At 39.2% G+C, this 27,352-nt stretch overlaps 1 protein-coding gene across 4 annotated transcripts in view; it reads left to right on the forward strand.

Annotated features, from left to right (window-relative positions):
* Positions 1 to 27,352, forward strand: part of atrnl1a (attractin-like 1a) — a 312,323-nt gene that overhangs the window by 44,198 nt on the left and 240,773 nt on the right. For all 4 annotated transcript variants that reach the window (XM_005935431.3, XM_005935428.3, XM_005935430.3 and 1 more), the window contains 6 exons: positions 727 to 935; positions 3,957 to 4,131; positions 4,214 to 4,301; positions 6,638 to 6,884; positions 11,599 to 11,782; positions 14,750 to 14,904. In XM_005935431.3, coding sequence (XP_005935493.1) covers positions 727 to 935; positions 3,957 to 4,131; positions 4,214 to 4,301; positions 6,638 to 6,884; positions 11,599 to 11,782; positions 14,750 to 14,904 — 1,058 coding nt within the window. The remainder of the gene's footprint in view (positions 1 to 726; positions 936 to 3,956; positions 4,132 to 4,213; positions 4,302 to 6,637; positions 6,885 to 11,598; positions 11,783 to 14,749; positions 14,905 to 27,352) is intronic.

Genomic DNA, 27,352 nt, shown 5'->3' on the forward strand with positions numbered 1-27,352 from the left:
AGCCTTGAGAGGGAAGTAAGAGAATAATATATCCTAGGGATGCATTTTTCTTTTCTGTTCATGTGTGGTCATCAGCTAGTTTTTGTTATGTTGAAGGAGAGGTAAGACGATTGAGTAGTAGTAGAACAAACGTTGTTGGCTGATAGTCTTGAGTTTTGCAAAGTTTATTTATTTATTTTTTTTTAGCTGGAAGAAGCAAAACTGGATTAGCTTAAAATGAGAAATTCAAAGAACTGATCAAAAATGACAGCAGGACTCCTGATAAAAGAATTAAGAAGATTTGATTGTCTTGCCTCTTTAATGAGATGAGAACCTCAATTTTTACCGGGGTTGATAACGAGGAAATTGGAAGACTTTTAGATAGCAATGCTGGTGAAATATTCACTGAAGTTAGTGACAGTTTTGATGGTGTTGGGCATATCTGCTGAACAGGCGTTCCAGCAGATATTGAACATGAATCCACTCTAAAGCAAATAATACACACATCTAACATGTAAAGGTAAAAAATAGCAACTTTGGCTATCAGTAAATTTTACTATAAGTATATAAGTAGATGACTGCAGTCGCCTCAGTTAATATTTCATGAGGCATGCACAATATCTCAAGGCCACATACTCATCTAAAAATAATATCTGGCCCGTCACAGTCAAGTATTCTCTTTTGCTCATGGCTCTCCATAACCTTGAAGATGTTGTTTGACTTTCTGGCTAACTGTGTCTCCCGCAGGATAAACTCTTGTCCCAACAACTGTTCGGGCCACGGCAGATGCAGCACTGCGAACTCGGTCGCAGGACGTGTGTACTGTGAGTGCGAGGAGTACTGGAAGGGGGACGCATGCGACATCCCTTACTGCAGAGACAACTGTGGCAGCCCAGATCACGGCTACTGTGACCTGACCGGGGAGAAGCTGTGTGTCTGCAACGACAGCTGGCAAGGTAAGAAAACGGAAGGCTGAATTTTATTGGGGAATTTAAAACTTAGTTTAGTGATACATAGTAAATGAGGATTTTATTGGGGGAAACTTGGCTTCATGTGGTGCAGCCAGGATGGCAAAACAGGCACTTTAGCTTGGTGCTACTGTAATGGGCTTCCTGCAGTGAAGACAGGAGTGGAGTGCAGGCGAGATGATAACAGAGAGGAAAAGGATAGGGATAGTTTAAAGTGCTGTATCTGAACTTTCAGGACCTTATTTATTAATTCATGAAGTGTTCACAAACACAGTAACCACTGATCCAGTAAGTATTTTGTACACTGATGTCTACAACTGTAGTCTAAAATGGGGCAAAAATGACTCTGAGATATGACACCATGTTTTTAGAGATGCTTCTTATTGGATTCTAGTCATGCAAACACATTTAAAACGGTTAATTTAGTCCAGTTTCATGATGCTTTTTTTAGTCATTAAATGAACAAATGAGCGCAGTGTGAGTTTTTTGCTTATGCTTTCCTTTCGGTTTTGCAGTTTTCAATATTAATATGAAAAGCAATTGAAAGCACAATCCCAGTGTCCTCTTGGTTTATGCCTAACACAATGCTGCCTGAATCAGTATTCTTTAATATCATAAAATATTATACGGGATTCCCAGGGAAATGTTCCCTAGTGGCACAATATATATCTAGCTTCATTTTTTTTTTTTTTTTTTTTTTTTTTTATATTGCAGTCATAAACAAATCCCTCTTGCGGTTTCAAAATCAACAACTTTATTTCAAATGACGTTTTCTGACTGAGAGTGATTTTAGACTAATTTCTTTTTATAAGAAAAGCGGCTTTTCTTGGTGCTGTTCGCAGAGGTTTCATCATTTGTAAAAGGCTTTTGCATGAAATGAAAGTAACTGTTAAGTCACATTCTTCAGCCAGTATTTACATCTTCTAAAGCACCGGTTACAGATTTACGTGTTTCGGTTCAGTTTTTGTAGTTAAAACATGGATAATCACGAAAATCTGACCAACTGCATGTTCATTCGAGATTCAGATCCAGTTTGATCCTAAATGTCTAACAAACATATTAAGAGAATACATAAGAACAATTCAGCAGACAACAAAGTCTGTTGAAGTTGGATGGTGAAGTGCTGCCCCCTCCTGGAAGGATAATGATAGCACAAGGAGAAAGGAAAACCAACCAACAATACAATAAAAATCTCCAAGAATGAAGATTAAAAATGGATGCATTTTAAAAGCAAAAAAAAAAAATAGGCAAATATCCCAAATTGTACAGTGATGAACAGCAGGCTAAGCAGTATTTACCCAGTGTTGTGTATGTCAGTTACATTTTAGTTTTTCAGAAACAAGACACCAAATTGATGAACTGATTATGTGTTATAACTAAACAGATTAATATGAGAGGTGCTACAGTAGGAACATATTGCTAAATGGCAATGATCGCATACTCTGTGACTCGTTAAATAAAGACCCAGTTTAAGTACAACAATAGGAAAAAATATTAAAATCATTTAATATTTAACACTTCAGTTTTAGGGATATGTATGTGAGTGTAAAATTCAGCAAATATGCTGTCTATTTCAGTATTTGCTTTAAGTTTTTTAGACACAAAGACATAAGACTAATCCTAAAATCAAAGGTGTGTGTGTGTGTGTGTGTGTGTGTGTGTGTGTGTGTGTGTGTGTGTGTGTTGGTAGAAAAAAAACCTGCTCACAACAATGCTTGTTGATTTATTTATTTATTTACTTTTTGAGTAATGAAGTCATAATTTGCACAAAGGGATATCGGTTAACATTTTTTTTTTTTGGTGTTTTGACAGCCACAAAGGTATCATCTCTGAACCTAACTAAGTCACTTGAAAACAATTCAGATGGACTGTGCTATCCATCTATATGACAGTGAATGAGTCAGATTCTGAGCTTTGGGATTCAGCCTCTTATTTCTACAGATCACAAATTGTTCACACAAAAGCAACAGAGACACCAGTGAGGCAAAGGGATGTATGTGTATCTGTCTGGTAATGAGTGAGGTGGAGGCAGATACAGAGCCTCGGAGCAGGCATCAGAAACACAAACGGGCTTTTAATAAAGGTATTGGTCACCATGGAAACCACCAGTTGGCATCACCAAAAAAAAAAAATGTTTTTTGCATTAATGGAAAGAGCATTTTCTACAATTTGTCCTTCATTCCCCTCTTCCCTCTACCCCCCGCAGAAAGAAAAGTGCTGAATGCGTCTGTGATCGAGTGCTTTTCATTTATCTCGTTTTCTCACGTCTTGCTTTAATCACTCGCCTGCAATGTTAGAAAACCCTCATTTAATCTGTAAAGATGTGCTTTTATTCTCGACTGCCATCTGAATAAGCTCTGCTTTGTGGTCTGTCAGTTTTCTCACTTTGAGTTAAAATGTTTTAATGTGCTTTACAAAATAATAAGTAAAAAAAAAGATAAAATCATTTAAAATAAAGGGGTTTTTTTGCATTATATAAATGAGTAGAAGCAAAACTGTTCACTGAAGAAAACACGATCAGATCAATTAGTGAAACTAAAGAAGGCAAAACGGTGACGATGGGTTCAAGGAAGAGCAAGAAAAAGGTAAAGGTCTGAGGGAAAAGTATAAGCTTTAGAAAACAATGGACAGATGCAGTGAATAACGAAAATGTATATTTTAATAAAATGTATTGTAGAAGTGGTCTTGTTCTTTTTTTTAAAAGATATGAGGTTGCTCATCATCTGCTCATAAATGAGCTCGAGTTGTGTTTGGTGCCTATTCATAGAACAGCCACTAGGTGGCACCAAAGTAAAATAAATAAATAAATAGACTGGCAACCTGTTAAGGGTGTTCATAGGCTACAGTTCCCCCATGACCCTGAACTGGATAAGCACAATAGGATTTATAGATTGATATTTAAAGAAAATTGAATTCATTTGCCCTTTACTACCTGTAAAATAAATATTGGAAACAATGTATGTACGAATTCCAAAAAGTGAAACATGTCCGTCCTTTTGCCTCCATCAGGTCCAGACTGCTCTCTTTCCGTTCCCTCCACTGAGGCTTTCTGGGTGCTGCCCAGCATTAAACCATCTGCTCAGTCTCTGGGTCGAGCGTCCCACCGGGCTCTGGTGCATTCTGGGTTGATGTGGGTGGTGGGAGGTTACTCCTTCAACTACTCCAACTACCAAATGGTCCTCAAGTAAGACACATCCATCTGACTTAGTCGACTGTGATTGTCTTTGAGCTTTTGCACTTTTCCTACTCTTTCCCTTTGTTTAAAGCTACAACCTAGAGACCAGCACGTGGGATGTGGTGCCTGTCAGCAGCGGCCCTCTCTACAGATACGGACACTCACTGGCTCTGCATCAGGTAATCCTGCTTAAGTTTTATATTTCACCAATGCTAAAAACAAGAAACAGGTACTACTCCATACTACTCCACAGCAGTGAAATTGTGGACCACAATCAGAAGGTTTTAGCATTTATTCTGGATTCTTAGCTTCATATGCTGCCTTCCTCATGTGCTTACCAGACAGTGTTGAATCATTATATTTGACTATTGTTGGAATGGAGTGGTGTTGTCAATTAATAGACTTCCTCAGTACAGATGTTCAAATTAAAGAATTAACTGACTGCCTTGAATGCGTGCTTCTTTCTTCATTTTGATAAATATTAAATAAGTCTGCTTTGACATTGTATATATCATTTATGGGGGGGGAAAAAGCCCAGACAACAAACTGATTAGAAGTGTATGTGTTGCAGTCCATGTCTAGAAACAGCTCTTGCTCTCTGAAGTTATATGGGGTCATTTCACAAGACTGAGGCGTTTCTAGGAGACTGGCCCATATTTCAGCTTACCTATAAAGAAATGAGAACATCAGAATCATTCATGTGTCTGCTATAGATCAATCACGCCAAAGCCAGGAGCATCAAATGATGTGTCGCTGTCCAAATACTGGGGCGCTTACTTTTTTTTTTTAGCGTGGAAGGAATGGTTTAATGGTGGAGGACAGGAGGGAGAATGAAGACAAACATCTCGTCCTGCTGTGCTGAAGGTGAGATTTGATCCAGAGGAGGTCAGAGCGACTGACTGAAGCCTGCTGATGATTTGTAGCCTGCAGTAACTCCTGGCTTGTTTACTATACACACAGCTTTAACTTCAAACCCACCCTGTTACTGTGAAGGTGGATGAAAGGAATCACTTTGCTCCATCGGCAGAGTTTCTTTTGAAACGTCTTTGACTTGAGGACAAAGCAGACGTGCTTTTGTTTTTTTTCATGAGACACTCATGTCTTCACCTCTCACCCTTTAGTTTCACACTGGTATTTTTGGTTACTCACTATTTTAGGTGATTATGTTTGGCAGATGGGAATCACACGATGGCTGATGGGTGCATGACAAGGTGTAAGGCTGCAAAAAAGAACAGCAAACACATTTTATTTTTTCATTTACAGCTATTATGATTAATATATTCATATTTACAGTTACTGACTAAATATTTACTGTGCCAAAGGTGTTTGTCAGTATAAAATGCATTAATAGCTGTTCTTGAAAGGTTCACAGCAGCTAAGTGCTCCTGCAGCAGCACCTGCAAAGACAAGTGATTTTATTAGCTGATGCTAACAGATGCCATATTAGAACCACCTGCCTAATGTTATCAAGTTCCTCCTTATGCCACTAAGTAAACTCGGATCTTTAGAGGAGCTGTGGTGTTTTCTGTTTTATGGCACCAGAAGTGTACAGCAGGTTTTTGGGGTCCTTATTTGGGCTTGTATTGATACTGTCAGGGTGTAACATGTACACTAATCAGGCATAACATTATGGGCACTGGCAGGTAAAGTTTATAACACTGATTACGTCTTCATCGTGGCGCCTGTTAGTGAGTGGGAGCAGGAAGATTGGGCAAGCATCAGGATTTTAATGGTTTTGGAAAGGGCCAAAATGTCATGAAAGACGACTGGGTCGAAGAAACTGCAGCTCTTGTGAGATTTTCTCGGTGTTCAGTATGAATCAAAAGTGGTCCAAGGAAAGAGCAGTGGTGAACCAGAGATGGGGTGATGGGCAGCCAAGACTGAAAGCTGGCCTGCGTTGTCTGATCCAACAGATGAGTCGAACGTGCTGGACGAACAAGTCCAATCCAAAGAGGTCCCACTTTGCAACTTCCACAATTTAAGGATCTGTTGCTAACATCTTGGCGCCAGATACCACAGGATACCTGCAGGGGTTTAGTGGAGTCCATGCCTTGATGGGTCAGGGCAGTTTTGGGAGCTAAAAGGGGGACCCAACACAGTATTAGGCAATTGGTCACGATGTTATGGATGATCGAGGTGCATCCTGAAGGTCACGCAGCAAAAAGTTTAAGCAAGATGATCAGTTTTATTCAGGTCACTAGTTTACTGCAATCCCCACAAAGTGATCAAAGATCAGTAATAATATTAAAAACATATTGATTGAATCAATGTCTGGATGTTTTGTCTTTGTTGAAGGCAGTGCTGTCTTTTGCTGCAGAAGACATTTCCCTTTATCATGATGGGGGCGGTAAGAACTCTGAAGTCGTATTACTATTAGACAACCAGGGGGCCCATCAGAAGGTCTGCTGACTGCTCAAATGTGATTAGATATTAGAGCTCAGGCAAAACTTCATAACACTTCCACAAACATCACATCACTCTAATACGAAATCTGCCTCGTGTTTCCCTTGTGTAGGATGACATCTACATGTTTGGCGGGAAGTTGGAAGCAGGTCCTGCTAATGTGACAGATGAGATGTGGGTGTTCAACATCCCCAGGCGTACCTGGTCGTTACGGAAACCAGTCCCGCCACCTCCTTATGCCCTGGAGGGACACACGGCACACGTGGTGGAGCTGGCCAATGGCGAGCCAGTGATGCTCATCATTTTCGGCTACTCACCAATCTACAGCTACATCAATAAAGTGCAAGAGTACAACATCAGTAAGTGTGCTTGCTGAACGATGTGCAAAAATATCATCGTCCTTTAGACTTTTCAGTTGGTTTTCATTGATGTAAGCTGGACAAAAGGAACCTTCAAAAACTGCTGATATTTTCTGTAGAACATTTCTTGAACTGGTTGGACCGTAATTAGGTGCTTTTAGGTGCAAGTAAAAGGAAAGCCATTTTTTCCTTTTGCTTCCTTCTACCATTGGATGTTCATGTTAAATGTGGACAAAGTTTCAAGCAGTGACAAAAGCTTCTGACTGCTCTGAACTCTCATATAGTAATAGCTTATGTGAGGAGGGGATTCTGCACTTATGGAAGCCAGAGGAGGGGCACCCAACCGGTAGAAAGGCTTATGGTAAAAAAGACTGACTGACTGATGACTAAAGCTAAAGTGTCTTGTTCCAGAAAAAGTAAAGACATAGTAAAGAGTCAGTATTTTTTAACTGCAAAAAAAATCTAGTGGACCTATGTTTCTGTAATACTATCAAGAAGTCTAATGTCATAAATCCAATAGCTGTCAGTAAGAATACTTCCACTTGTCCTTGAAGTGGGCAGTTGTAAAAGCACGAGGACCACAAGTTGTGTGAATTAAGAGAAGATGAGAACGTGTTGAATTTTCTTCTTTGTCGTTATAGTGATAAGTTAAAAAGACATTTAATTAAAGTCTAGGTTTAATTAAATGTCCTTTAACAATTCAGAAATGTTTGTGGCACACTGGTGATGACAGAATAAAATGGGTGCTTTAGTAATTCTGGTGTTTATAGGTTAGTAGTTTTTGCTTAAAGGTTATGCTGCTACCCTGGCTTTGCTTTCTGGGTATGTAATGCTTTGTTGCAATCTATCTGGGCTGGGTGTGGTGTTTTATGCATGGCACAACAATAAAATCCAATAAATGAAGCCAGAATAAGAAGAAAACGAGCAAAATACATCCATATTCTTGTGAATGGAGTGGTTTGTAATTGGCATTTGTTTCCGGTTTGACACTGCTTTTGTACAATTTACAATAACATTGTACTGTACAGTATACATGCTGTTGTAGTACATAGTGGAGTATAATGTAATTACCACACAATAGTCAGATATGTGATAAACAGCCTTGTGTTTCATTTCAGTTTGTTTTGAACACAATCGTGGCCTAAAGACTAAAATGACTGGAGAAAAACATCAAGCCAGACTATCTAAAAACTGAGAAGTACAACACGCACAGGCCCTGAAATCTCTTAGTCTCAGCTTTGCGTCTGTGAGCCATACTTCCCCAAGCTTCTCTGGTTGAATTTAAAACACCGACTACATTAGAAGATTTTTCTTGAAGAGTGCAGATTTTCACAGTTGCAGGCTAATTGCTGCTCCCTGATAGCAGAAAGGTTTTATGAGGAGTTTACTCTAACAGTCCATGTATGACTGATTACTGATTTTATTCTGTCTGTGATAGATGAATGTGAGCTTGCAAAGTTAACTGTGTGGACTAAAGCCACACCGTAACCCCGGTTGGCTGAGGGCCCGAGGAAATAGGTGGATGGTTCTAGTTTTTCAGGTTGAAAAAATCTTCTCCAAAGCAAGTTTACTGCTATAGTTTTGTCTGTGTAGCATCGCTTTCACATGCTTTTAAAATAATGTTGATATTGCATTTATCATCAGTGTATATCTGACTCCGTGTCTTTATGGCTGTATAGAAGATGGCGGTATTGTAATGTTGTACACCAGCTGATGGCGCTAGAACCAAATGTTTGAATAATTCTGGAGAGGAAAACACACAAGCATACACATATTTACACACTTCCCGCAAGATGCACAGACTGAAAAGCAGAGGTGTGTGCAGCCACACAATCTTTACACACACCAGTGCACAGAGCGTGGTCATTAAGAAGAGGTGGCACCTAGGCTGGATTGTCTGGGAGAAGACGGTGATTAATGAATCCGCTGCATCCCCTCACTCCTGTACCTCCTTGTCATCTTGATTTTTTTTCTCCCCCTCTCCCATCCCTCCCTCTGCACTCTTTCATTTGCTCCTCACATGCTTTCTTTCTTTTTTAAATCTCCCTCTGTGTTTTTCTTTTCACCTGCCAGCCTCAGCTTCTGACCCCCTCTGTCATCTCTTCCCCCTCTGTCCACATCACTGTGTGCTCCTCTGCCTCACCTTCTTCCTTCCTTATCTCCACTCAAACGTCTATCACTTTCATCTTCACCCACCTCCATCGATTCCCTCCTTCCTCTTTCTCTGACAGTGTCACAACGTAAGTCTGCACTGAGCATCATTAGGCTTCAGAAGGAGCAAGGAGGAGTCAGTGTAGTGTGGAAATGAACAGAGGGGGAGTCGAAGCGAAGTGTAAAATATGAGGTAAAAGGATTTAATGACCACTCGGAGAAGCGGGTTCACAGCAATTAGCTGTGAGAGATGTGATAAGAGTTGACCTTCTCCTTTCTTGTCGTCACTTCAGTGCTGCCTTTCCTCCTACCCCTGTTTCTCTTGTTCTTTTATGCTATTTTTTTCCACTCCAGGTGTGTGGTCGGCTGTCAGTTGCTCGCCGGCTTTCTTTTCTCCTGTCATTTTTCCTTTCTCAATTGAGTACAGTTCAGTGAAGCTTTTTTTTGGGCAAAATGCTGTCATTAGCAAAGAGAAATCAGATCGACAGGCTGCTAAATCATTTCAAGACTGATGTCAATATTAATATAGAAGATGAGAAACTCTGGTCTAAAAGATGAAACAAACTTTCCGCGTCCCTGCTAAAAATATGCAACAAAAATACAGCAATTTTGTTCTTCTGGCTGCTACCATCAGGACCTTATCTCTAGCATCCACTCTGTCTCACCAACTCTTAGCATGTCTTTCACTACAATCATTAATTTTCGTTGTCTTCTTGACAACTCCATATTCAAAATCCTTTTTTCCAATATATTCACTATCCCTCCTCTGCACATCTGCCTTCGTGGCCTCTGGTCCTTGCAGCTTCACTGTTACACCTGTCTACCTCTCATACACATGCATTCTGTTTTTCTTCTACTTACCTTCATTCCTCTTCTCTCAAATGCACCTCTCTGGACTCTCCTGTGCCTGCTGCCCACAGATCACAATGTCATCTGCAAACATAGTCCACAGAGACGCCTGCCTGACCTCATCTGTCAATCTGTCCATCACCACTGCAAACAAGAAAGGGCTCAAAGCACTGATGTAATCCCACCCCCACTTGAACCCATCTTTCAGTCTAACTGCACACCTCACCACTGTCTCACTGTGCTCATGCATGTCCTACACCACCCTCACGTACATCAATGCCTTCTCTAGATCCACAAAAACAATTCCTCTTCTATTCTTCCCCGTCAACACTTGCAAAACAAACAATGCATATAGTATGCAAAGTAACTGCAAAGTGCTCTCTTTAACTTTGCTCAGTTTCACTTAAGCAGCATCGATCTTTTCACAGGTATTTCTCATATATGGTTTTCTTCCATTTTTGATCTACTGCTGCATATTTTCAAGGGGGTTATATGCTATAAGAGGCCAGGCCAGGAAAAACTCCTGCATAGTTTGCTGTGTTGTATCCTCAGTTACTTTGACACAGTGGCATCTGCTGTGATACTTACACCTCTGAAGTCTCACAAGTGTTAACTTTAGTTTGATACCACACAGTTTGTAATTGCAGAGAAATGGTCAGTTCACTTTGGGCATGTCCTTTTCAAGCAGAACCTCAGAAAAACTTGAAAGTTTAATCATTAAAAAAAAAAGACTTGGGGAGTGGGGCCATCTGGTGTAACCTGATGGGATGAGGGAAAAGCAAAGACTGAAAAAAGAGCATAAACAGACAGACAACAAACAATATAACAATAAACAGAGGGCATGTTGGTGAGCTGGTAACTGCTGACCTGAAACATTCAGCTCTGGAGCCAGAGATGCCTGCAGGAAGGTACAGAGCGGGCAAAGCATGATCTGTGATATGAAAAAGGCACAAAGTTAGTGACATGAAATATTGCATGGAGCGTAAAAATGAGGCATTTTATTTTCGTTTTATTTTATTTTGCCTCCAAATATCTTAGAACTTTGAAACTAATTTAGCTTTGGTGTAATGAGCATCCACAATACCAAATAGATCGGCTTTCTCTGAATTGTATTTTATGGCTCTCGCTGTGATGTTACTATGAAGGAACGCAGTTATTATGATTTGTAATTTGAAAGTGTTTCCATTTTCCTTTTTGTACAAAGTTTGTGGAGTGTTCAGATTTGTATTTCTTTTTTTTGAAATCGTCATTCTCAGATTTTGAAAGAATCATGAGCAGTTTCAGTTCAAATGCACTCTCTCCTCCCTTTTCTGTCTCTATTTTTGATACTACGCTTGGTCTCAGAAAATTCTTCTTAGGCTTTGTTTACTTTCTTTTATTTATTGGGGTTTATCTGATGACGTAACCCCTGCCCATTTTTAAAATCATTTTTTTATGCACCTGAATTAATCTTGGCTCTTTGAAAGGCCGCTTTTAAACTGAAGAAACTCTAATTTTCTGTGGCCTCGCTCCCTGTTTGGCTCGCTCTCTCCTCTCTCTGCTTTATATCACCTCTGGAATAAAAACTGCTTTGCTTTTTGGCAAGCACAGTGAAAAGCCAAACTTGCCAAAGCATAAAAAAACATTTTAAGTGATCAACTTTGATCTTTCCACAGGGGTGCACTCCATTAATCAGCCCCTCTCTTTCCCCCCTCCCTGTTTGTTTGTGTCTCAGGGTCTAACTCGTGGCAGGTTGTGTCTTCCGGAGGTGCAGTGGTCCAGGGAGGTTACGGTCACAGCAGCGTGTATGATGAAGCCAGTGGCTGTGTGTTTGTCCACGGGGGATACAAGGCACTAAATAACAACAAATACGGCCTGGTGGACCACATGTACCGCTACCACGTCCACACAAGAATATGGTGAGAGCACATTAACAGTACTATGGATTTTTTTTTTAAAATTGCAAACATTTCTTTTTAATGCTAAACGGATATGATTTCTTCAGCATCAAAAAAAAGAAAAGAAATTTACTTTGATGTCCATGGTAAACATAACAGCTGTCTGAATCATGGTAACTCCAGTTTAGCTGTTTGTCGTGTTCAGGGCTATACAGAGGTTTGACCAATCCCATCATGCACTAGGTGAGTGGTTCTCTAATTGGGGTGCAGGGACTACATAGTGCCGGTGACTGAATTACATCAATAACACAAGTGAAATGAGTCCATTACTCTTTCCCTCATTATCTTTTGGCCATAGCACACCATGCACTCCATGCACTCTGTTATGAAATCACTCACTTCTGTGAGTTTGCAGCAAGGTTCCTGCTGCTACATGGCTTGGCTCAGCTTAATAGCTGGTGAGTGTTTAGAAATATGTGAAATATACCCAAGCTATCAAAAGTAGTGTTTATATTATGTTGGCGTCTTAAGAAAATGTCCTCACTGGCTGCAAAAAAGGTCAACCCTTAGTTTAGATCATAGGCAGGGTGCATCCTGGACAGGCTCACAGAACCAGCATAAATATTCAAACATGTTTTAAAGTTAATTGAAATCCAGCAAATCACAGCTCAAACATCACTCCACTGTAATCGTGTTTTGATTCACATGCAATTTACCAAAAGTAGATGTTGGTCAGCTCGTGTCCCCGGCCTGTTCACGTACTGCAGTTTTAAAGCTGCAGGTGTTTCCATTAAAATGTTCTTCTTTACATTACAGATAATGATTTTGTTCTTTTTAATCCTGCTGCTTTTCCTGACTTTTCCTGATGTCATTAGTCACTCTGAGATGATTAAAACATTACTTCCACCCTGTTGCCTTTTAGACATTATTCATGCATTCTTGCAGCCTTTAGAGGACTTGCATGAAGGAGAGATTTTCATAACAGAAATTTATGCAAAATCATAATGCGCCAGAAACAAGAGTATCCCTTGAGGAACAGTTCTTCACAATGGGTGTATTTACCTTTGATATGGTCCTATTTACCTTTGTTAAACGTTGAGGCTGAAATCATTGAATTTAGCAACTTTGTTACACAGACCAAGATAAATTTGTGAATGCAACAGCAGTGCGTTTGCAAATAAGCCTGTTATTATAAAGATATTGTACTGTTTACATAACAGCTTAATAAAGAAATGTTTCACCATTTAATAAAAAACATGTTTAATAAGAGTTCTTAATAATAGTAGTGAAAATATGATAATTTATTGTAGCCTCATGTCTTAGAGGATAAAAGAGTCTGCATAAAAGCTGACTTAATAACTAGTTAATGTGATAATATTAATAGTTCTGTGTAATCACTTTAAATATACACAAACTCTTTCTGAGGAAGCAAAATCACCAAGTTCCTGTCAGAAAGAGGAGACTAGAGTGAGAATGCAAGGATCTGCCTGGAGCTTTGACCTCAGATGAACTCTGACAGATGGATTGGTGAAAGTGGATGCTGGGCTCTATCGTGCTCTTAACATCTTTTAATATACATGCGGACAGTGGACACACAAGTAGGCATACATTAACAAATGCTCACATGTGCATGCAATCTCTCTGTGCCCCTCACTTTCCAGCTGGAATGTGTTGTTGGAGTAGAGTGTCACTTGAGCTCTTGGACTGATGAAATTCCCAGACTGACACATCCCTGGGTGTTCCACTGATTTATACTTCTCCCTACCAATGTAAAGATCATCTGGCCTCTGTCAGTGTAAAGCTTCTGACAGGCGTACCACAGCATGACAATCTTTTCTACGTGACATCTATATGTTAGTGGTTCCCAACTGATCTGTAGCCATTAAATTTGTCACATATACTGGTCAGTTTAACTCCTATTCCAAACTGTTGGACGACAGCACATTTTGCTTCTGTACAGCTCTACAGTAGCTTTTCCCCCATCTTTTCTCGTGTTTGCTCCCTGTAGATGGCTGCTCTACAGGTAACCCAGGATTTGCTCAAACCTGGAGAACTGCCTTCTCTTATTTTTCACCCTGGTCAATTGAATAACCTTGAAAAAACACTAAAGCTTGATGATTTTTGCATCACTGGGAGTGTAGAAGCCTCTAAAAAAAATATCCTAAAGAGTTTGGTAGCTATTCCAACACCTAGTCTTTGGTTTGCTTGATTGTTGGCTTTTTCTATATTCATTATTCTTGATTTTACATTTTTATAACCTTGTAATGGTGTGAGATATTTACATTTATTGGCAATGTGACCTTAATTGGATTTGTTAAATTACACATGTATTTTTTGTTTGATAAAAATGTTTTTAATATACAGATATTTCAAGCTCTTAGAAGTAGACGTTTGTTTTGTTTTGGGGTTTTTTTTGTTTGTTTTTTGTCAATGTTTTAGAATCAATAAATATGACTTCCATTCCAGGTCGCTGTTTCAATACCATATTTAAAGTATGTTCTGAGTACTCGTTGCCTTCTCACAATAGAGATAACGACGCTGCTCGTACATATAAAAAGTCTGACATGAAGTAGTGGGTCTAGTTTCAGTATGAGAAGATTTAAATCAGTTGAAGGCAGGGCAGAAAATCAGCATTGCTGCAGTAAATTAAGCCACAGATAGATACTGCAGTTGTTCTCTACTTTACAACCTTTGACCTCAGAGAGATTGGACACCACAGACTGAGACCCCCTACAATGTCAGGTGTGTGTGTGTGTGTGTGTGTGTGTGTGTGTGCGGGGCTCCTGTGAAAGAACAGTTGGTATGAAGGGCAGTCACCACAGGCCAGGTCACAACATGAGACAGACGCCATCAGTTGCAGTACATGCATCTATGGACACACATGTCACGCAGACACACGCATAGCTGACAAATTGATGCTTTCCTGACGTGCCTCACATTGCTGATTAACCCAACTCTGTGTGGGTGTGTGTTTGTGTGTGCACGCAGGTTAATCCTCAAGGAGAGTGGTTTGGCACGGTACCTCCACTCGGCGGTGCTGCTGAGTGGCACAATGCTGGTTTTTGGGGGAAACACTCACAATGACACATCTCTGAGCAACGGAGCCAAGTGTTTCTCTGCAGACTTTCTGGCTTATGATATTGGTAAGAACAAGTCACATATAAACAGACACTTTCACATGGGTGGATGCTAGATTTTGAAGCAAATGTTGGTGTGAACACCAGTTTTCTTGTGCACAGCTATTAAAGGTCAGCCACTTGGCAGGTAGGTTGTTCCAGCTAAACACCTCTCCAGAGTTCTCATGTGGATTTAGTCATGCCAGGGTCTTTTGTATCTTCATGTAATCCAAAACTGACTTAATAATGTTAAGATAAGGCGTCTGTGGGTATATTTCACCGTCTCTTCTCACAGGCAGATAAGACAGTGAGATATAGTTTTTGCTGCACTCCCTGTTTTTGAGTTAATTTGTGATATATGCCTGCCTGATGGTATTAGTTATTATTGATTAATAACTGGAACATCTAAAGGTGCTTTCATTTATTTAATTCTTCCTCTAAGGCTGGAAAATAGGTCCTTTCATTGAGTGATCTGGATGGAATTCACAGAATGTCTTTTCAGATAGATTTCCTATTTTCTGTTAATTTGATATAATACTACTTGGAACCAAAACATTCAGTTTCTACAGTAAACTGTATATAATAGGTGGCTCTAGCGTCTGAGTCTCAAAAGTGAAGCTAATTCAGAAGTACCGTAAACAATAATTTCCCCCCCACTACCAGCAGGGGGCGACTCCTCTGGGTTCCAAAAAATTGACATGTTTATTTTGTAAATATGGTCCTGTTGTGAGTAAAGTAGAATATGCTTTAATATAGAGCTCTGCCAAGCCACAAGTGTGCAGTGTGTCTGTTTTCAGAGCCGCTCTTTGTATGTTCAAAAAATTAAGATGATGACAGTCAAAATATTCAAGTCAGAGTTTAAAAACCAAGCTTCAAAATCACCACTGGGTAACAACATGGTGTTTTTATCTCTCTTTTAAAAAAATAATTTCACTTTTTGGGGTTTTCTCTTTGATTTTTTCTTTTTCTTTTGTCCTTCCACTTCCATCTGTTGCTGTTAAATAGCCAGATTTGCCTCGTGCCTACTTTTCTACATATAAAATTGCCTGCTGCTTCTAACCATGACTTGTAGTTGACTAAAAGGGGATGCTTTAACCTCACATCTACACTCTGAGTGCTCCTGCTTGCAAGGAAAACATGTTTTTAAATTATGTTCTATATCTTATGTACGATAAGCCTTGGTTTGCTCTCAGTTCTGGTATTATTATTATAAGCATTCTACATATTTATATTCTGTATTCACAGGTGATATTATCTGCAGGGCAGTTCCATTCACTAGCCACTCATAAGCATAATATTCAACTCATCCTGACCATCAAGCTTTATGTAGTATTTATTTGTTCTTATTAGTCATTTAGAGTGCTTTCTTCTAAAAAGAAACACACATGCATATGGTATTTGGAAGCGATTTCCTGGTGTGAATCCAATTTGTGCAGCAACAGCATGTTGAAATGCCCTTAATAGTACATAGAGGAAGCTGCAACGTTACTGCGCTGTGACAGACCTAAAAACAAGCTAAAAATATTCTTGCAGCCAGAAGAGACAGTAAGAAAGAAACCAAGACTGTGTAAGGTTGCGAACACTGCAGTATAGGTATGGAGTATTGATGATTAAGGATCCCATTATAGGCTAACCAGTTACACCATCAACCAGATGGTATGGGAACATTAACAGCCCTTGACAGGGATAGAAAGAGACAATAATGAAAGGGGCTTCAGGTGAGGAAGATGTAGATTAGTTCTGCTCTTCACAGGAGGAAACAGTGTGCAGTAGATAGATTAACAGAAAGAAGGAGGAAACGATAAAGATTTGCGAATATTTATGCAAAAGGTCCTGAAAAAATCGAGTGAAAGTGAAACATGAACAGGAAAAAGCAGCATGTTGGTGATGGTGGTTCTTTAACTGTATATTTATCTGCATGTAAGGTCAGCAATGCTTGCCAGTGTCTGTTAGTGGTGAAATAATTGTTTTACTGCAAAAAAAGTCATTCAGAATAATCGTCTGCCAGTTTTTATACTGATCAGTGTTTCTTTGACTATGTGATCAGGGGTGTGAGTGAGACATTCATGGCATAGAGCCTCGGGTGTGGTTCACCTGGTCAAATCTGATTTCTAATCACATGGCACTAATAGTGAGAGGCAATGGAGACCCTTTGTTTATTTATTTAAGATACTTTTTAGGTTTTATTATATCCTCGAGGTGCAGAATATGTTAAAAATTTCCGCTTAGCCACAGTTCATCCAACAGATGTCAGTGCAGTATGTTGGGATGTTGCTGGAATTTAAAAGCTCGGAACAAAAGGAGCAGAGCCTTAAAACGTCTAAATGGAAATCATGTAGGGATTATACTTGGGAAAAATATATTGTAGAAAAAAGTTTATATTTTTAAATATTGTTATTTAGAATGTGTTTTTCTTTTTTTTTTTTTTTCTTTTTTTTAAATTTACGGTCTGCCAAGAATTGGGAAAACAATTTTATTGAAGCAGCAATTATAGATTGTTTAGGCATCGCTGGGTGAAATGTGCAAGTTTTCATATCAGGGAAAATGAAACATGCTAATGCTGACCTAGCTGTTTTGTAAGGGTCAGGAGCTTGTTATCTCTTAAGTTGGTGGCCACATCCACATCACAAATGTTAAATGTAATCAGATTAAATTTTTTTTTTTTTTTTTGCCTGTCCCATTTGGTTCTTTAGCCATCAGAATTGTTGTCTGAAGATTAAATATTTTTTTGAGTGCATTCATAGAATTACATACACCCTGCACTAGACTTGACCAATTATTCATCTATTTCGCCATCTTTCTGTAGGTGATGTTGATGCTCTCCTCTTGTTTTCAAAGTTGCTGATCAGGTTTATTATAGTCCTTTGAAACCTGTCAAGTGATGTCATGACCTGTTGTATTGTCACTTTAACTAAAACTTTAGTTTTATCCAGAAATCTCAACCACTGCTTCGACAGCAACTTCTCAAACTAAGATCCACTAAGCTTTTTAGAGTAAGTAAGTAAAATTTATTTATATAGCGCATTTCACCGATAAAAATCACAAAGTGATTCATAATAAGATCAGACATACAGGTTAAAATAAATTAAAAGCCCGTTTGTATAAAAATATCTTCAACTGCTTTTTAAAGGAGTCAGTAGAGTCTAGACAGCGTAAAGACAACGGCAGAGAGTTCCACAGCCTAGGTGCCAGTGCCTGAAAAGCCCGATCCCCACGTGTTTTAAACCCAGTACGTGGGACCACCAGTAGCCTCTGACCTGAAGACCTAAGTGCTCGGGATGAAGCATGAGGTTTCAACAGGTCAGAGATATACTGGGGAGCTTCACCGTGCAGAGCTCTAAACAACTAAAATTTTAAAATGAACCCTAAAATTTACTGGCAACCAATGAAGAGAAGCCAAAACTGGAGTAATGTGTGACTTCTTGTTTGTACCAGTTAAGACTTGCAGCTGCATTCTGTACAGACTGAAGGCGATCCAGAGCTGATTTGTTGAGATACCTAAAAAGACCGTTACAATAATCCAAACGAGAAGAGATAAAAGCATGAAGAATCATCTCAATTCTGCCTTTGACACAGCAGTCTGAGTTTAGAAATGTTTCTTAAATGATAAAAACAGTTCCGGACAAGTTGTTTAGAGTGCTTCTCAAGAGTTGTTTAGAGTGTTTCTTAGAGTGCTTTCAGCCATGACAGAAGGTCTGCATATAATGCTAATGTGCTCAGCTATTCTGTGTTTGAGTTGTAGTTGAAAGCTGCAAGTATTTTCTTTTAAATTTATAAAAATGGGCTTTAAAATGCTTTTTTGTACTTGGAAAAATCAGCCCACTGTCCAAATCTGTCGTCCTTCCCACTCTCTCTTTCATATTTCTCGTCACTCCTGTAAATTACAGAACAACAGGAAAAAAGCGACTGCTGATATTAGAGTAGCAGGTGTGAGGAGGGTGATGAAATAAAGTAGAATAGTGCTAAAGAAGGAGAGAGGGACGAACACGGAGTAGAAGAGAAATAAAGAGTAAATGAAGTAGGGATTTAGGGAGGGGAATGGAAGCACTGCGGACTTGTGAAAGAGAATTACCTAAAGACATTAAAGGTGTGCCAGGGTGAAGATGATGATAAGCTTGTGAACAAAAGGCAAAATAAAAGGTGATAAACAATCAGGCATGGGTTTACAGAACGTCCCCATCTTAATGAAGGTGAAAGCCAAATGGTTTCAGATACTGTTTTCGCTCCATCAACGCTTGCAATAAATGTGTGAATTTACGTGTCCCTTAACTCTGTGCAAACACCCCTGTCTTCATAAATATCATAATTTATTCATTACTGCTTTTATCACCCGCAACTTTTGTCCGTTTTCAAGCTTGAGCTTACCGGAGAGGCAGATAGATGCTGCATTATAGTTTAGGTGGGAAGATGAAAAACCAAGAGGAAAGATGATGACGTGAATGATCATCAGCTGGAGAAAATAATATGTTGCAGTCAAATATTTATTTGTTTTTTAAATATTACTCATGTGTGTAACTTAACTGGGCCTTTGCACATTTTAATCTGGCCCACATGTTGCTTTAGGTTCGTATTCATTTTGCTTCACCAAGGTGTAGCTGTGGCCTACACAGTGACACTAGGGCCATGCACCTATCAGCCTAAACAGACGGGTGAACCTCCACAGCACCTGCAATCTAACTAAAGCTTCAGTTGCACAAGGCCGAGACTCCTCCACGAGAACTATGGATGAACAAAGCAGTCTACTAGAGGGATGGAAGCTCTTACAAGTGGTTTTAACCGGAGCCATGTATACCTATTGTTGACCATTTTCACCTGGACACTAGCAAGCAACTTTCAGCAATCATTCGTCAACCAGTCAAGACCAACCATAGCAGTCAATGGTTAGGTTATGCATAAAAATGTTTACTATAATATTTTGTTTATAATTACAGTTTTGTTAAAACTGCATATGTGTCCTTTGTACAAATGTGACAAAGGCATTTTGTACATCAAGCAGTTCTGATGGGGACCAAGAGTTTTTCCAGTGTTATCATTATATTACGCTTGGCTAACCGACTGCTTGAGTTTCCATAGGTAAAAGCTTAAGTATATGCTTGCTGGCTCACTAGACTTTGATCAAAATAGAAAGCAACCAACACTCCTCAGTGTTGTAACTAGAAAAGTGAGCTTTCAAGCTATGATTTTCTCCTAACCATAACCATGTTGTTTTTGCAAACGTTGTGCAAAAACAAACTCGAGGCATTTATTCCACAGTTGGAAGTCCTGCTGCCTCTTAAAGGGACTGTTGTTTCGTGTAAGTGAAAACACGTTGCCCATTATTTCTGTCCACCAAAGTGGAACAACCACCATTAAATCAGGTAATAACTGAGTTCTGGGCTCTGCCCTGCAGATTGTCTACTTGTAATATCTATGGTAGTAATAATAGTTAACAACCATACAACAAGCTGCTAACATTCAAAACCAGTGGCTATGTTTATAACACACCTGAAATATATGATAATTTCTTAAACACTGAACAGTTGGTTTGGTTTGAAGTAAAAAAGAAACCAACCCCCCCCCCCCGTAAACATCACTATCTGTGATAGGAATACTTTTTGGTTAAGAATCAGCATTGGATAATTATTTTGGTTAAATGAATAATTAGGTTAAGGTGAAGAATGATTATGTTATTTGTTCTCCGAGGCAGTATAAACGGGTTTCCTGTGTCAAAAAACAACTACACTTCGACCCACACTTTATTGTTCACTAGCTCTTTCTTCTGTGTGTGACAGTAGGTTTTAGTTCAATGGCAGTTTTACGGTTTTGCCCTGAATACAAACACCGGCTGCTCTGGGATTTGCTTAAACAACCAGTGCTGTTTGTTTTCTTGGGAGAACAATCTGAAGTATACACTGTGTTACAAAAATGTACGACTTGGGGGTCATGACATTCTGAGACAGCTGCAGGCTGTTTTCCAGTGTGGCTCTCTTCTTGCACATTATAGCGGGCTCCCCAGTGTTATGGACTTGGACTGCATCTTCTGCAATGAAGCACTTTCAAAGCAAGGATGTCAAGGTTTGGCTAAGAGAACTGGGAGAGCCAAAGTGACCGCTGAGTAAGGGTTCAAATGAGTTTATGGAAAGTTCAAATAATGAAAGGATTGAGTTGGGTGAGAGCAAGACTAGATTGTTTGTGAGGAATGAGGAGGCAAAAGGAAAACTTGAGCAAAGGTGAACCAGGTGTAGGAAGGCATAAGCCAGTGAGCACATTTAAGGAAACCAGGACCACACAGTGCTGGAGATTTTAAATTCAGCAATCATCCTAACCACTCACGTAAGGTGGCTTATTAACTCGATAAGTCAGGCCAGGAAAGGGCCAAGAGAGCTGGCAACAGAGCAGCATAATTTACAAAGAAAATAAAACTATAATTTTACAACAAAAATACAAAAAGGTTAAATATTACAGGTTAAAAGTGACACGGCTGCTGCACACAAAGCTACTGCTTGAGAAGACTTTTGCATGTATAGTATTATTTAGCACTGTGTGAATGTCCTGGCTTCTAATCTGTTTGAAACCAGGACAGATGCTGTGTAAGTTAATAGAAATATCAATTTCACAGTTCTTTCATTAAGACAAAGAACAACCTCACATGAATACAATTCTGTATTCCATTATATTAATATATTGTTTAGATGTGCGTAGGACAATTTTAGCCTTATTCTTTCAACTGCAGCTTCTGCAGCAATAAGCAAAGTGAGTTCTGAAGTGTCTGAAAGCATCTTTTAGCCAACAGGAAAAACCAACAAACAGTGAAGTGAACATTTTATAGATGCTCATCAGCAAAAGACAGAGTTCAAACCTGACTGTCTGTAGGATCCTCCAGGTGATGTAAGGAGATAAAACTGACTGTGTTTGTGTGTGGTCAATGACCAAAAATTAAAGGAAAGTTCAAATATAGCAAACAAAACATACACATTAATATATTGATATAAATATTTTAGTTCAACTTTCTTATGTATTTTTTAAATTTGTGTTTCGACGTATATCTTATTCTTTCTAGTAGAAGTTTATCTGGTGTACGACCTTGATCTTAAATATCTTCTTAGTTTTACAGAATTACTCCATCCCTGTTGTAACCATGTTCCTTGCACAGTACATTATATTTTTTGACACACTGGCAGTTGAAATTTGTTCTTCGTTTGTTTTTTGGGCATTTTTTTTTTAAAGTAAAAAAACCCTAATGATTCCTTTCACTACAGAGTGTTTTGGTGCCAGGTTTCTCAAGGAATTGATTAATTAAATACCCGAAAGGAAATATCAGCGTCAACAGTTTCTTACAGTCCAGGATGAAGAATTCCAATTAGTGCTGAACAACCGACCAAAACGAAAAGATGTTCAGTTTACTATTGCCTTGGTTTAAGGAAACAAAATAGTTTATGTTTCAGTAGTTGCATTTTTACTTAATGGGATAATTAGACAAGCTAAATGCTGCACTAGCATCATATATCAGTGTGGAGTGTGTCGCATGGAATTCCTTTCTTTCCTCACTGTGGTGCAACAGACTCCTCTCACCCAGAGAGGGATTATGTGGAATTAAAGGCCTCCGCTGGGCCAGTGTGGTGACTGTTAACACACTCAGGGTTATGAGGAGCTTAAAAAAAAGAAGAGTTTAAATCTGAGCCAAGAAATGTCTCCTAGCTATAGTTTCCTCCTTCCTGTCTTCATTCTTTCTCTTGCTGCATTCACACTTTTCCTTTAACCCCTGCTAACTTTGGCTAAATCTGTGATTTTCGCCCTCAGATTTTTACTTTGTTCTTTGTGATTCCTGTCTTTGGTTTTTAATCATTTACAGATAATGTTACCTTATTAGCTGTTTACTGCTCTATTGGCATCTGCATTTATAAGGGCTGATAAATTAAAATGTATAAAGTGGAGACCATCATCGTGAGTAACCATCATTTTCCGACCAGAAAGCACTTCAACTTAAATGTGTCTGGAAGTCCACAAACATAACAACCAGCTGATCCGAGCATTGTTGGGCAGAACTTAAGCAAGGAATACGCGACAAAACCCCTAAAACAAAACGAACAAGATTATCTTTAAATAGAATTAGCATATAGTCTTTACTAAGACAATATGCTATCTCTTTATTTTTCTTGCATGTTTGAAAAAAGAATCTATTCTATTTTTAACTCACCAGCTTTCATTGTGAGTATTGGTCTTAAAATCCTGTATCAGTGAATTTCTAAGTACAAGAACTTCACGATGAAGGCATTTATGAATCTCCTTATAAATGGAAAGAAGTCAGAAAACATCTTCTCCTTCTTGTTACGGTGCTGAAGTTACAGTATTCATATTGGCACAAGGTGGTGTAGATACAGGAAAGGTCCCTATATCTTTTGTTTACATGTCTGTGGCTCCACCCAAACATGAGGTGATGAAAAACACTTTTAACTGCGACATTAATTCTGCATGTGCACAGACAGGGGAATTTAATAACAAAAAAGGAGAGAGCTGAGCTGCTTAAAGGCTTTTCTTCTTGTTCATGTCAAAGTTTATGCTGTTGAAGTTTCAGAGAGGGCAGCAATCCTCAGACCTAAATAGGACCTTTTATATAAAATTCTACCTCCCTCTTTTTATTGTTAGACTATTCCAGAGTGGCTTTGTGTGAGTCACAGTTCAAAATAATCCTGGTTTATCATTGTTGTTACTGCCCATGTTCCAATCACATAGAACTGAGAGTAAAAAATAAATTAATTAATTAAAAAAAAAAAACAGAAACGGAGCATTTAGAACCTCCTAAGTTTTGGGCTCACTGCCCTTATTTGTATGTATACTGCTTTCAGTGTTCAAAACAGGGTATGTTTAAACATCTTAACAGTATATCGACACAACAAGAAGCACAATATAGCTCTTATACCCTAAGATTGCTGAACCTCTATAAGCAGGCTATCAGACTAGCTACCTCAGACTAGCTACTTTTTTTCTCCTCCAAAATGGCACTAAAGGAGGCCGTGCAGAGGTGCTTCCTGCAGTGGAACACAAGTTACTGAGAAACAGTTTTTCTTAAAGTGGCTTCAAGCAGCAGAACAAAAAACATCAGTTGGCTTTGACAATAACATCGTAACTAAGAGCACAGCAGATAATTTATTTGATTCTTGAGTTTAAAGAAATACAAATTTGTTTCTGGAAAGTCTATGAGAAATGTGTTAATTGCTGTCATTCTGAATAATGCGTCTCGACTGAGCACAATTTGGTCATTTATGGGGGAAACCTTTAGTGTTAAATAGGACATGCTGTGAAAAATACTATACATGTTTAGAGTTACGACAGGGGGTTGCTTGGCTTCGTATCTACGCGTCTTCACAGAAAGTGTTGATCTGCACAAGTTCTTTTCTAAAGCTCTGCCCTCCGTCACATCTCTTCAGGAGATAATTAATTAGTTCCACCTGTGAAGTCACTTCTCTCCATCCCTTGTTTTGTCTCCATTTGCTCCTCCGTTCCTCCCTGTCTCTGCGCTCGCTGCGAGCGGGGGCGTTTGGAGCACTAATTTGTTTTTGTTTTGCCGCGCTAACCTTGGAGGGGTGACATGACGTTATTAGCTTCTCCTGCTCTTCTGCTGCCACACATTAGATTCAGGTAGACATGGAAGGCACTTTTCATTTGAATTTAATTCTCCCCCTTCAGCTCTCCTTCCTCCCCACTCCCATCCTCCCACATCCTCCCTTCCCCTTAACCGTGCCACCCTCACACTTCTAATTAGATTTTGGGGGAAAATGAACTCTGATTAAAAACGCAGTCCTCTCCAACCTGACACACCATAGGCGCACGCCCACGCTCACGCTCTGTGTGCAACACGCAAACACCTGAGACATACACAGATCTCGCTGAAAGGCCTGTGGCAAGCTGAAAGCTTGTTTGGAAGATGTTGGAAGTCGGGATGTATCTGAGGAGCAGACAGTGGCTGCCGTTTAAACCTCCATGTCCTCCTCCTCCTCCTCCCGCCTTTCTCCATCAAGTTCTCCATTAGCACAGATCCGATCAAACTGTCAATCAGCCCGGCCGCACGGCTGCTTCGATCTGGACTCGTGATTTCTCCCTCTGTCCCACCATGCATTATTAACACAGATTTTCTCATATCCTAAGAGGAAATTAAAATCTGTGTGGGTCTGTGTGTGTGTATGACTGTATGTGTGTTGTGGCTGATAAGTATCTGTTGAGCCTGCAGTTCTTGGGTGGACAATTTGACAGCAGTCTCGGGGTGGCTGGTTATGGCTAGAGGATGGGATCAAAAGTCACAGAGGTTGTAATCTTTTTTTTCATTTAGAGCTTGTTAGAGAAAGATTTTTAGCTGTGGCTGGAGGTTTGAGGTCAGCTTCATCATCACAATCAGGCTCTTGATTTACATGCACAAATCATAGTTCCACATTACATTTTCTTTATAGAGTAGAGCTTTCAAGCACAAGTTCACTCCTACTTCCAAGGTGCATGGGGAAGCTCTTGATCCTCAAGAAGTAAAATCTCAAAAATGCCACAAGCTGAAATGTGTCATTCAAACAATAAGTAGACAATAAGTCCATCCATCCGTCCTTTTAACAGCATATCCATTTTAGGTACCATTCCCAGCCTCGTCAGGGTTTCCCAAATTAATGAGAACTTGTCATAAAGAAAGGTCTAGATTCAGTCAAACTGGAAGACACAGGAAAGGGAAAATGATGGGACACAAAATGGAAAAATGAGAATACTTTTTTTTCCCCTAGAGGCATTTACATTCAGAGTTGCTAATTCCTTTTAATAATTTTTTTGTCCACTTAGGATTTAGTAGAATTAGTACCTCAGATTTTATTGCTTCGCTTATGTTAGAAAATCCATCTTTTGTCCATGTAGTTGTTACTATCCATTCCCTTAGAGGTGGAGTCACAACGTTGAGTCACCTACAAAAAAAAAAAAAAAGAAAACTTTAAAGCGTTCAATCAGAAATCTGTCCTCTCACCATGAAGAGGGCTCGAAACTGTTTATCTTGGGCTGCCTGAAGCAGCACAGAGATGCAAATCTGCTTGTTTACTGTTTTCTATCTTTCTATTGGAACACAGATTGCAAACAGCTGGGACATTTCGGTCAACAAAAGCGAGAACTCCACAAAACAACAAAACCATATTATTTTTTATTATATATTTCTGATGCGGTTGGTTATTATTTGCTTATTTTAGCAGTTATGTGTCTTGCAGACTGTTTCATGTGGTAGATTCTCTAAATCACATGAAACATACAGCAGGTCTCCGAGGGTGTTTATTGGCTTCACAAGAACTGCAAGGCCTATTAATTATTAATAATTATATTATAAAGTGAACATAAAAAAAACACACGGAAATATTAACGTAGGAAGCTGTTGACACTTTGTCAAAATTGTCTTGCAGATTAATTACAAATAGAGCTGGCTTTAATAATAACCTGCTTATTTAAAAGATATGGGCCCGTTCTCTTTTTAACCGCTCTCTCACTGACTTCAGTAACAGTAAATCAGTCCAGAGAAAATAACAAACCAAGCGCACCTTGGTATATTCAGTACTAACAACATGATTTATTAACTCTGATGCACAAATTCAAGTGAAGTTTTGGTTGTAATGATTAATTCTGGAGCAAAACAAGTGAATAAAATATCGAAGATAAACGCCAGCTGCTTTATTCTGCAGCCAGCACAACTTGAAAAGTTCTCAAGGAAACAAACTCCTGCCTCACTGCTGATTCCCTGTAGTGCCTAAGCTTATTTCGGTGCTCAGAGTGCCAAGTGCCACAAGTGAAAAATATTTAAACTTTTAGCACCACGTGTGACTCAGGCTTTAGATGGATGTTAGATGCCATATAGTTGTGCACACCTGGATCCCACACTGAGTGATGATTACCCAGGTAGAGGTGCCAATTTGATTCAGGTCCTTGCAGGTTATATTAAACATGAGCTGACAAACAGGTGTGTGTGTGTGTGTGTGTGTGTGTGTGCGCGTGCGTGCGTGCGTGCGTGCGCAAAGCTCTAGAAATAGATGCTACAAGGATAAATCTCCAGACTGGAGTAAAAATGTCTAGTGTTAATAGCAGCTGTCTTATAAATTATTTGCCCTTCTTTTGTGCGTTCTTAATAAACTTTTGGTATTCTGCTTCTCATTGTTTAAACCCTAAGTTTTATTTATTCATAAATATTATTCATCAGTCTTTTTGTCAAACAATATTAAATAGTAATTCCATTTACATGGTTCTTTTGCAAAGTGCTTTGACAGACTAAAGCCGAATCCAGAATTTCAACAGAAAGCTGGAAATTAGAGCTTCCTGTTTAAAAGCGGTTAAAGAAAAAGACTGCACAAAAATGTAATGACATCACATAATAGTGAGTTTGTAAAAATGTGTTTTTAGAAGTGATTTGAAGGAGGTCGCAGATTATCTCCTCAGGGAGGTCGTTTCAAAGCCCACAACTTACTCGCTTTAGTGATTTTTGAGTTTCTCG

This window comes from Haplochromis burtoni, unplaced genomic scaffold, assembly GCF_018398535.1.
Source record: "Haplochromis burtoni strain Fernald_Lab_line unplaced genomic scaffold, NCSU_Asbu1 Contig_106, whole genome shotgun sequence".
In the NCBI taxonomy this organism is placed as follows: domain Eukaryota; kingdom Metazoa; phylum Chordata; class Actinopteri; order Cichliformes; family Cichlidae; genus Haplochromis; species Haplochromis burtoni.